This window comes from Tribolium castaneum, chromosome 1 (genome assembly GCF_031307605.1).
Source record: "Tribolium castaneum strain GA2 chromosome 1, icTriCast1.1, whole genome shotgun sequence".
In the NCBI taxonomy this organism is placed as follows: Eukaryota; Metazoa; Arthropoda; class Insecta; order Coleoptera; family Tenebrionidae; genus Tribolium; species Tribolium castaneum.
The window spans coordinates 28,637,827-28,650,520 of NC_087394.1; the positions used below are offsets into that span (position 1 = coordinate 28,637,827).

Genomic DNA, 12,694 nt, shown 5'->3' on the forward strand with positions numbered 1-12,694 from the left:
TATTCAAACATCAACAAAAATATTTTTACAAAAAAGGCTTTAAAATATTCAGACAGTTTGAGTTTACTGTGGTCCTAAGGTGAGTTTTATCTTTATCTCTAACGGCATCATCAACCTTTGCATCTAATTCTTCTAAAAAATTTTGTATACATTCATCGATATTTAATTCTGGATTTTCGGTAATCACTTTTTCATCCATTTCTACATAATTAAACAAATACTCGTTCTTTGCACCACTGCTTTTTCGGTATGTCCGTTGTAGGAGGTAAATTTATATGATATTATGACAATTAGGGAATTTTTTTGTCCGCGTCTGTTATACAGAGGGTTCGTTTTAGAGAGGTTCTTTTACATTATTTTCTAATGCATTTGTTCCGCTCCTACAAAAATGTCCGTTACGAGGAGATGTTCATTAAGGGAGGTTTCACTGTAATAATTTAAAGATGCGGACAAAAATAGTGTACCTATTACATATTAAATAAGAACAAATAATGCTTTTCTAAGACTAGACAAAAGATTTACTGTGTATTATTTTTTATTCCAAATTATCCTTTGAAATACAAACATGACACCATCTTTATTAAAAACTCTTAGTTTCATTGTTATATCATGCTCCCAATTTTCTTCTATTGAACGCCTAAAATTTTGTGTATTACTTTTTGCACTTGTAAAATCACGTCTTAAATATGGAGCTACTATTTTGTCAGTTTTTTATGGTAAATACAGTATCGCAATTAAAACAGTGCAGAGAAAAGTGTGATAAATTGTTGTCTTATTCATCTATTTGCAATGCCACGGAAAATTTCTAGATCGCATATTTTTCTTCAATCCGTCTTCTATTGTGATGTCTTCTTCTTCTTTGGAATTATTCTCCGAATTTAAACAGTTTATACACAGTTTTTTAGATAAACGTGATTCATAACTAAATAAATCTTGTCTTGTTTGAATTGTTCTTTTTAATTTTGTTGGTATTTTTTTAAGTTACTACTTTTTTTTGCTTACATATTTTTTACAATTCCATTTAGTTGATTTTAATTAGTTTTTGTTATGCAGTAAACCCTACAATTGAACTTTATTGATCTGTAGCGTAAATTTTGTCTATAAATCGAAACCAAAAAACGGTTTGAGCAAAATTATTTTCTCAAAAAATGAGCTCCAGTGTGTATTCCTCTCTAAAAAAGTCAAAATGCAGGCTCTGTGCAAATTGTGCCCCAATTTTTGGGCCCAACCGTACACTTTTAGACATTTGACATTTTCCGCCGCCGTATGATTTCCCCGCTAAGCATATGCATCATGATGGCGCGGGCCGGGGGCGGCGAGAGACGCAACCCCCGGCGGCGGTTTATTTGGGTGGATATAGGGGTTTCGCGGTCGCGTAGCAACGCGTGTGATGTCTTCATAATCCGCCACCGGCGCTGATTGGTCAGGGTGGCGGCGGAAGGCAGCGCTCGCTTGTTTCACGCTGATGCGATTTACGCTAAATGCAATCGAGCTCTACTTGTGGATTCCCTATTCACGGAGTCATACTCCACTGCCTGCTTTTCGGCGCGATTTTGCCAAAATGAAGGAGTTTTTATCGGGGATTTTTTCACGCAAATGATAAATCGATACGTGGGAAAGTCGGCCGGAAACTGCTTAAGTAGAACTAATCCGATGTAAACGCTACTTAATTTCATAATGTGTGGACGGAATGTTGCACAAAAATGCGAAAACACAACACCGGGCATTGTCATCGCGAAAAATTGATCCTAATTTGGCGTGAATTCACCTCAGTGTGAACAATGTAATACAAAAATTTTATTTAATTTTTTTTCTAAAGTGATCGTTTCCTTTACATTTTTTTTTTTTATTTAAAAGAGTTCGCACACTTTTGCGGGAATATTCCGTTTAATCATTCTTTCTTAAACCCACTAAACGCATAACATATTTTTTCTGTTTATTTGGATTTTGGTTCCTGCTGCTCAGGAACTGAGCTTGTATCTTCCTGCTGTTTTTCGGTGCAAATTTTTCAGTTTTGGTGGCCTTACCGTGATCCTCTATCCTTTTCCTCTTGATGCTGTTCCCGTTGGGGTCGTGCTGGAGGCCGAGGATCCCGTTTATACTATAAGCTCCTGAGCGAGGTTCCGTAAGTTGCGTTGCAGGTGCGTGTGCGATAACGGAGACGGGACCCCCTGACGAAGACGTCGTTCCTCCGCTGGTCGCTATTTGGTGTGCATGTTTCGCTTTTTCGGCCGCTTTATTTCTTACAATCCTGGAAAAAATCCTCGGTTAGATTTATAACAAAGTAGGTGTAAACAATGATTTTCGCATACTTGTCTTATCACTTGTAAATAGCTTTGGAAATATTACAATGCAATTACGATATCAGGGTACTACCGTTCATGTTTGCTTATCACTTAGTAAGGTTTGTAATATGCTTCCAACAACTGGCGCAACCATTCGGAATTAAATCAAAAACAATTTTATCAATACAAACATTCCTGGAGGCACATGGTTTCATTAATATTGTGATTGTGGGCGATTCGGGATGTCACTCAGGCACGTGGCGATGACACTCCTGCCCCTGGCGGTAAAAATTGGTTTGGAAACATGAAGAGGTTTGATTAATTGAGATAATATCTCTGACTTATTGGCTGTTGCTTCACAGCTTGCACGCTTTCTAATCCATTATCTGGGAGTTTGAGTTTTTAAGCAAAAACCACAAACCGAATTGCGCCATATTTTTACGCCAAGTTAGTGACTGCAGAGCCGTGCAGCGGATTTTTTCAGGGTGATGCAAGTCTTCCAAATGCCGCCCTTAGATTGTGATTAAAAAACGGCAAAAACGGCTCAAAATGTACTAATACGATTTTTATTTTGGAATTAAAAACTGCTTAAAAATAATGCAATAACTACATTGCTTAAAAATAATGCAATAACTACTAAATCTACAACAAATTCACCCTTCTTTAAAACATTACGTTAAAACATTAAAACAGTACGTGAAAATCAACGCATCACTAAGTAAAGCAGGACATATAAAATACGGAGTACCTCAAGGGTCCACACTGGGTCCTGTTCTCTTTCCAGTTTATATAAATGACTTAGAAAATTCTATGGACAAGAACATCCTAACAATAATGTATGCTGATGAGTGGCTTGCAGCCAATACATTAGCCCTAAATAAAACAAAAACAGTTACAAAAGTATTTGAACTTCAATCGTAAATCAAACAAACTGAACACATAAAATTTCTTGGACTGTTTTTAGACAACAAACTATCGTGGGCACCCTATGTTTATGAAGTTTGCAATAGGTTGTCCACAGCAGTATTTGCAATACGAAAAATTAACGAATATGCCGCTTTATCAACATATTATGCCTTGTTTCATTCATAAATAAATTACGGTATTTTATTGTGGGGAGACGCAGCCTACGTTCATCTCCATAAGATTCTTGTTTTACAAAAAGCTGCAGTCAGAGCAATAGCCGAAATATGTAGTGATGTTAGTTGCAGAGCATATTTCAAAAAGTACAAAATTATAACACTATTTTCTCTTATTACATTTCATAAGGTTTACGATGTTAGAAAAAATAATTCAAGTTATCCCTCTTTGGCAGACGTGCAAATTATTATTATTATTATTATTATTATTATTATCGATTTAATGTGTAGGTAAATTTTTAAGTATGTTCGAGTGACAGTCAATTTAAGATCTTCCCTTACTAGATACAAAGCTGCAACAATATGCGGAAATAGTGTAATTAAATCGTTTTAGCCCAAATATTTAAAAGATCCCAAGGTTTGATGAAATACAGGATTTGTTTGTCTGGTTAGTTTTTGACCGAAAATATTGACCTGACTAAGTTTGGTACAATATTTTTCTAACAGATGCTATATCCATGAGTTTAATAAACTGAACTTTGTTCTTATGGTAGTGGGTTTTCAAAATGTCTAGAATATAATTAAAAAATCTATTTTGAATTTATTCATCCATCGATATAGGTATTCGTAACCAAAATGACACGCCTTTTATTCTGGCTTCATTTCGGTTGTTATTTCAACAGAAATTTCAAGATTTATTCTCTGTCTAAGACTTTTTATTTATTTATTTTTTCAACTGAATTTTGATTATGCTGCTTATGCCACTGTCGCAAGCAAAAACAAATATTTAAAGTAATGCTTAAATTTGTTTTTAAATCAGGCTTTTCAAAGATTGTTAGACAATGTATAAAATAACGAAGGATAAAAAATGTCATCAAAAAGTTTGTTAATATATTAAACACTCTTAGAAATATGTGACTCCGTGTAATTTTCTCGTGGAGTTAATGCGCAACAATTAAACATTGAGCAATAATGCCATATAAAGCATTATAATTAGTAATTATACAAAATGGAAAAAATATTCCCATTCATAATGACATTGAATGCGAAAATGCTTGAAATGAATTTACTTGTTTTACATAAAGGTTAAGGCGAAATCATTTAAAAATCATAAACACGGTTTTCCGCAATTTTCCTCAAAGATCTAGGATTAGGTAACATTTTGTGATAGTTTGTTGTGCCTGGCAAGAGTGGTCTAACTTTAGAATTGGGTGTTTGTTGGTGTGGCCATCACACTAAGTCGGGGTAGAATGACACGCCACTTCTTTAAAAAGGCTTTATCTCCGGTCAACGACTTGCTGCAATTGCACCTGCATTTAGCAGTTACTCCTATCCAACCGTGGCAATTTTTCCACGCGAAACCACCGAAAGAATCAATTCAATAATCCCAATTAGCATTGATGACTGGAGACATTTCGGATGTGCGGTTGAAGGTCCCGTGCGATTTAAGAAATCAGGCTCCATTATTGACATGTCACAATTTGCCAGCACAAAAACGGGCAAAATATTTTATGGTTAATTTCTTGGCTTCTGTGTAGCATACAGATTTCTATCAGGCTGATTGTGATTTAGAGGCATTAGCTCGGGTAAATGGCTCATAAACAAACCTCACAATGGTTTGTTATTCGCAAGGAAAGTCTATCATAGACAACGTATGCTATATTGAATATCGCCGCAGTAATTTAGCGAGCACAATTAATGCAAAGAGCCTTATATTATAATTAAAAGTACATAATATGCAGTAAATTGTTGCGCAACACCCACGGCAAGTTCGGAAAGTCGCAAGACCACCGAGGGCCGTCATTTTTGCGGCATGTCTAATGCGATACAGAGCTTTGTTCTAATGAGTTTTGAACGAAGTGCTAGGCCGCTGGCACGTGCCGTCACGCTAAACTCGGCACGTGGCCCGCCGCCACCCCCGATTTAATCCCCGGTCATTAATAAAATAAATGCCCGACTCATACTGGGTTTTTTCGCGGCGACTTCCCGACTCGAGGCATCTAAATTAATCCCAGACCCCCATGATTACAAACTTCAAAACCCAATCCGGCAGGACCCCCTGGTGGCGCATTCAAGTATCGCATAAACATTTTAATGAAGTATACCACTTCGGGCATAATACCGGAGACCATTTTAATAGACATAACGTAGTGCCTAGCATTATGTGACAATGGCACTTACAGCTGCTCCGAGAGGAAAAGATGCCTGCATGGGCGTTCCGGCGGGAGAGAAAGGGACGCAGTGTTAGGTACAGTAGCAAAATATTTGCCGTATTGAAGTGTCAACTATTGTTTGGCGGCTATTGTGTCGTCGGTAGATTTGTTGGATGCCGTCCTAGGAAACTACGACGGATTTTCAAATTCGAAAATAATTCCGGGATTAAAAATCGGCAAGGATTGCAATAACATGCTTTAAGTGGCGTGGACTGTAATGGTTTCCGGTTAATTGTAGCACGTTTCGTTTGTGTTAAAGCACTACCGACGTGGTACAGCCTCGTGAAGGTTACACTACAGGTTACTTTTCATTCAACTTGTTCCATACACTGACTTATATTACACGATGGAATAAAAAGCGAGAAAAAGTCCCTGAGATGCTGCTAAATCCAGGGAGATCACGCCGGGCTTTTCAACGTTTTAAGCCTCTTATTACACGAAAAATAAATATCGCCACGTTTATTAAAGTCTTCAATGCACAAACTCGTGCTGGGAAAGTTTACATTTTTTGAATAACAAGATCAGAAAACAGCAAACCCGTACAACATCAAGGTTTTTGTACCAAAATAAAATAAATTCTTTGAATAAGACGAGAAATGGCCGACCTACCATAAAAAGATTTACTAACATGTTTTTGAAAACAGTTAAAAAAGTTCCAGGAAAAAAGTTACTGAAATCCAAACATTAGAATATATTTTCTGATACTATATCGTTCACTGGATTAAATATTAAGAGTGACCATTTAATAAAAGGGCTAAAATAACCTATTCGAAGTCAAGAACTTGCCACCAAGAGAGTGGGGGGCTATCGGATACTCACATAAAAATGTGCGTTTTAAAAAAATTTAACAGAAAAGAAAAATACTAACTGGAGCAGTTGGATCCTATTTTGATGGTTTTTTTTCAGTACAAAAGTATTCTGTCATAAGTACTCGCTTTGAATTAGTTTTATTAAAAAAAACATTGAAGTTTACCTCGAATTTAATTTGAAGTCGATTCTTTATTCCTTATATAATAATTTTAGTGCAATCTTTGATCGCCAGACCAAGTGGTAAAAGATTTATCGTCAAATGAAAAGTTTTGAAACTTAAAAATAATTATTAATAAAAAAGGAAGACAAGAATTCAATTAAAGACTGTGCTGCTTGTTGAACATTCTCTAATTTTTAGTAAACAATTGGCAAAAATACAAAATAATCATAAAAGCATTTGACGAAAAAGTTGAAAAACTAAAGCTCCACACTACCTGCTTGTTATAATGACTTCTTTCATCACATGAAGTTAATTTTTGCTGAGAATATTGTATTTACTTACTTACGTGCAGTGTTTCTCTCAATATCACTGGATTCCTTCTGTCTTTGTAAAAAATACATTTCAGGTATTCGAATATGAAGTCAAAATTTGTGCAATATTTTGACATTAAAACATTACACTATTTTTTTACAAAAATATTTTGACCAAATAGAAAAAACAGATGTTAGTTACAATTTCAAAAGTAATAAAGAAAAACATTTATATAAAGATGTTGTGAGTTGCTAGAGATAGAGATTCAAGGTAAGCCAAAAAAATAACGATTTGCTTGTTTACTTAATTAAAAACCATAAATTTATTTTAAGCATTCTGCATTAACGATTTTAATTAATAATCAATTATAATGATGATGAAATTATTTTGACTATTAACACGTAAATTGTTTGTTTAAGAAAACAATTAAAAAATAATTCCAAAAACCTTTAATTTCACACTTTATTTTCACTCACTATAAGTTTACGTAGATTAGCTACTCAAGTTCCGAAATTCAAACGATTAAAATAAAATGGTGGTTTTTGGCCAATTAAAAGTATTTTTAAATTTAAAGCTCAATTATAAATTTTTTTGTAAATAGAAAAAAGTTTTGTTCTTCGTAAATTATGCATTTAAATGAGGTTGCGGTAATTTTAGTTTTTATAACAGTTATTAATTTTAAACACAGGTTCTTTGAGAGTACATTTTTCTTAGGTCATAAATAAAATAAATAATGCGTAGAAGAAATGTGGCCACAACAAATTCGGCTGTATTTATCATCAGTGGCCAAATACACCGCATTTCGGTTCATAAATCAGGCCACTTATTTAAAGCATTTTATGATTTTGACGAGTAATTTGTCATAGCTCAGTACACAAAATCGCGTTTTTTTAAACGCGAATAAAAATAAATTAAATTCCGAGCCAAACGACAGAGTTGTTCATCCGGGCGGCAACACTTTTTCCCCCCGAAAATTCCTCCGGTTCTTTCACCAACGCACCATCGTCTTAATCATAACATCAATGAACCACTTTATAAACAAACGCAGAACCCGCAACTCAAACTAATAAGTCTCATTGCAAATTAGATTACAGGATCCAGAGCTTTGTGCTTCGCTAATACAGCAGCAGAAAGCTCAGTCTGCCAGTCAAACAGCGCTTGCCTCCTCTTTGCCGTCTCCACTCTTCCTGCCGACTGTTCCACTGGTCCTGTCGCCGGTACGGCCACTTAACTGCGGCTTTCTCTGCTGCTGTAATTGTTCCGCAAATTATATTTGTGGATAGAACTATAAGCTCTCACTGAGGCAAATATGGTTATTTTGATGTATGCAGGCTTTGCTTTTGATGGAAGAGGAACACGTTCGAAATGGACTTAGAGAGCTCTTTGTGCCGCCACGATGCAAATGGAACAAGAGCTTGCCTTAATGTGCCACACACAGAATGCATAATTATTTTATCCGCGGCCAAAAACAACAAATGGCTCCACTATCGCGTTTGAAACAACAAGGGCTTATTGTCAGGACCCGCGCTACATATGCCAGGGCTTATCTCGCCCACAATATGGCAGTTGTTAAAGTAATCCGGCAATAAAGGGAATCCGGCGACAATTAAGTGATAGGATTTTAATTTGTTGGGTTTTTGATAACTCATCTATTGAAAAAATTGAAACTAATTCGGTGGATGATTTTATTCGAAATGTGATTTTGCGAAGCGGGGCTGGAACATATTAGAGGCATCAAGTTGATGCGCTTAAAAGCCTCATTGTGTGCAGTTATTCGGTCTCCCCGTCCCCACGCGTTCCCCATCACTCCGAGATGATTGTGCAAATAAAATTAGAATCCTCTAAAAATCCTCGCTAACATATGAAGTCTAGTCCTGGGGGAGGCCTCGCAGCAATGGGATGTAAGTAATTCAGCCAGCATCTGGCAAGGGCGTGTACACTCAGCCGGTGTAATAATGTGCTTAAGATCCCGCACCCCCGCATGGGGTTGACACTTCGGGTCGTATTAGCGCTGATAAGATCGTGGCAATTTGTCGAATAATTTTATCGCTGTTGTCCAATTCCGAGCTTTATATTCACTTAAGCATCAGCGGCAGCGAAAGTCGGGGCAATGTAATCCGGCCCAATAAAAGCTCTCTGGGTAAGATGGCCGCTCGTAAAGGAGGTATAAAAGTGCATCAACGTTGGCCGCGGCGCGCCATAGGACAAGGAGCCATAATCTGAAGCTCAATGAACAAGCTTAATGCGCCACTCGCTTTACTGCGCTGAGCTTTCAACCGGGTTGGGCTTTTGTGCCGCCGCAACAGCTTTTGTGATAATAACATGGAACTGTTTCTTGGTTGTTTATGTTTTGCCCTTTTTGTTCAACACTATTTAGCTGTTCAGCGAAATCTTTGTAGTTTTAAATGAACTTGGATTTTACAGGTCACACCTTCTTGCCGCCGAAGCTGCGAGCTTTTTCCACGGATTGAATTAAAACGGACTCGCTCTTCTAACGAGTTAATAAATTAAACAAACAATTTGTGCTAACTGAGCCTCATCTATTTTAATCCCCTGCTCTCTAAGGGTCAGTGATTATTGTCAGTTGAACGCCTCTTTTCACCCCGAACAGAGACATACGGTGCTCCAGCGGAGGCACATAAGGTCGTTCTTTACATGTTTAGTGAGACGTCATCATTGTTAAGTGCGAACACGATTAGATTGATTTATTCCATTACTAAAAACACTCCTCACTTTTGGCAAGGCCAGAAAAAGTCGCCGTTTATTCGCCGTCGTCAGAGTTTGTTAAAGAGACAAAAACTAGAAAAGAAATTCTGTCGGTTGTATGTAAATCTGACAGTTGGTCGAACAAGGAGTTCCTCTCCATTTTGCAGCATCGCCGAGCGGAGCGGATATCGGTTTGAGCTCGATTTCACGAATCTGAGAGTCAGCCGAGCGTTCCGGAACCGGCTTTCTTCTCTTATTGATTTTCTCCTGCTCATTCTCAACCCCCTTAGTCCCTTTCCTTGTCAAAATCCCCAGCCGCCGTTGGACGTCTTTCTCTACGCTTTACCTTAAGGATCGAGCAAAGTTAAAACTGCTTCGAATCAACCATCATGCAAAGGATTAATCGCCCATGCACCGACCCACCAACTGCAGGGGAACAATTATGATGCCGCTAAAAATCATAATTAATTTTTAATTTTTGCTTTATCCTTTACTTTTTTCTTCAGTGTTATCCATACATCACAAGTTCAATAATTGAATCCTCAAAAAGGCAAAACACGCAAAGTTTTTATTTTTTCGCACATTAGTTCTAATAAGATTTTATATGTTATGTGAACATAATTTTCCGTAAAAATATTTGAGAAATAACGAAAACTGAAGAAGTCAACAAAATAAGTTTATACCTCCAGGATTTTTTAAATATGACTTTTTTCCTGTAATGTACACATGTTTCTCAACAACCTACCACTGAGTTGATGCGCCAGTTTTTGAGCACCTGTTTGTAAAACTCAGGGAAAAACAACAGATGCAAAAATTAAAACGTTTTCAGTAAAACGAAAAATAATTCACACCAAAGCTTCTCATTTCTTCGTCAAAATACAGAGCTTATTCTTTTATTTTTTTCCATATAAAAACAGTAAAATCACACACAAAAAATTATTAGGAAAATCAAAAATTATTGGTCCTTCTTCTCAAAATAAATAGGTATTTAAATTGCTACCTGTTTCGGCACATTTTTCTTATGAGCATCTTCAAGTACTACAAGAAAATATATTTGTTGAAGAGAAAAATTAACATGTATAGGAACTCTTAAACAACTGCCACTAAGAATAATAAAAAATAAAAAATTATAAAAATTGTGTCAGTTTTATGACTCAGGAAAAAACAAAAGATACAAAAATTAAAACGTTTTCGATAAAATGAAAAATAATTTACACCGAAGCTTCTCATTTTTTCGTCAAAATACAAAGCTCTTATTTTTTTCCATTTAGAAATCAGTAAATTCACACACAAAAATTATTAGATAACTCAAGAAAAATTATTTGGTTCTTCCACACAAAATATTTAGGTATTTAAATTGCTACCTGTTTCGGCACATTTTTCTAATGAGCATCTTCAAGTTCCAAGAAAATATATTTGTTGAAGAGTAAAATTAACATTTGTATTTACATAATTTACTTTTCAACAAATATATAGATACCTACAGTTTTCTTGTAGTGCCTGAAGATGACCATTACAAAAATGTCCTGAAACGTGTATCAACTTCGTAATTTAAATAAACTTTTTGAAATAAAAAATGGATCATTCACCAATAAAAACAAACTAATCTTTTACACATGTTTTAGTTGAAAGCTCAAAAAGATATTATTTTTTTCATTCAAAGAAACAATTTGTTCTAAGTAGGATTAACTAGATTACCCTTAAACTACTGCTACTAATATCTTTTCAAGTTTCCTTTTTTCTATAATGTTTTTTATATTTGTGTGATTTACACACGTTATATTATGGGTGTGGATAATTTAAAGGCCTATAAAAAAATTTCACAGCCTCAAAAGAAAAATCTGCTACTTATACTAGAAAAAAAGCTTGAGCGTTTTGAAAGTGTTCAGTTTGATGGATAGCAAGTCGCATTGCAGCTTTTTAATCCGTGTAATTGTCGGTTGGGCCGTTAGGAAGCTTCATTAGGGTTGTTTCCTAATTGGTCGATTTTTCCTCCATTGTTTATAAATTCCGTAACCTCGAAAGCGTCTGAAATTTATGAGCTTTCCTCGAAAATATACTTAATGGATAATGTCATCTTGGTTGGACCAATAAAACAAATGATAAATTTGCGAGGGTGTATGGAGGGGGCAAGGAGAGTCCGGAAACGGACATGACGCCATGCTGAGTAGAAACAGCGGAAGACTACTCCAAACAATAGCTTGGCGCGCTGTGTTTTTATGTCATCGCAATTAGAACGGCGGAGATTCAGAAATACTGTTTTTCCAAGTTCTAACGATCCCCGTCCTGGTTTTTGTGGTTATATCTGCCTCGCAAATATCATTATCTTAACTTTTTATTGCCTAAAAGGTAAAATGCTTTCTTCTGTTTTGCTAACCGGCAGTGGGGCTTATTTATGGCCGCGTTAAATAATTTTTCCTTTCTGGCTCACATCTGGACATGGCCCGATCGCAATTTATTTCAAAATTTATTTAATTCACGATTATGGACACCCATCGTGCAATTTCGCGAAATCTGGTGTTTGGGGTGCAATAATGGTGCACGTATTGGGGATCGGCAGGGGCTGGAAAAGGTACACACTGGAATTGCCCCGGGGACTACCAATAGGGTTGATTGTTCTTATGACTCGTCCTTCGGGATTCGCCCAATTCATAAATAAATGCAGCCGGTGATGGATCGGAGTGAATTGCCGACTCAGGATCAAGAAACAAGGAGTGGTGTTCCACATCGATTACTTTATTTATTTTAACACTTGTCGGTTATTTATTTTAAATAAATCGGGTTTAATAAGCGCTTGTGTTCATGCTTGGTCCGGCAAACAGTCGCAATTTACAAGGAACGGCATAAAATCACCACTCGATCAGAGCCCCTCCAGGATACGCCACTCCCCTCGACTTACTCAAGCGAATCGCCAGACCGCTACTTACTTTGCTTTTGCTTGTACACTTCAAGGGGTGAACTTTCTGGCTATTTAAAGTTTTCTAAAGTCGGATTATCCGCCCTGAGACGGCAGCTAATCGAACGCTAATCCGGGGTGGTTTTCCGGGCCCGCGGAACGAATTAGCAACCGCAAGCCTAAAAGCTGCAGTAAATAAAAATGATCTCAAGTCTTAAAATCCGATGGCAGTT

The 12,694-nt window shown here is 36.5% G+C and overlaps 1 protein-coding gene across 7 annotated transcripts in view; it reads right to left on the bottom strand.

Annotated features, from left to right (window-relative positions):
• Window positions 1-12,694, bottom strand: part of sv (shaven) — a 93,678-nt gene that overhangs the window by 12,360 nt on the left and 68,624 nt on the right. For all 7 annotated transcript variants that reach the window (XM_015978071.2, XM_015978066.2, XM_015978067.2 and 4 more), the window contains one exon: window positions 2,028-2,251. In XM_015978071.2, coding sequence (XP_015833557.1) covers window positions 2,028-2,251 — 224 coding nt within the window. The remainder of the gene's footprint in view (window positions 1-2,027; window positions 2,252-12,694) is intronic.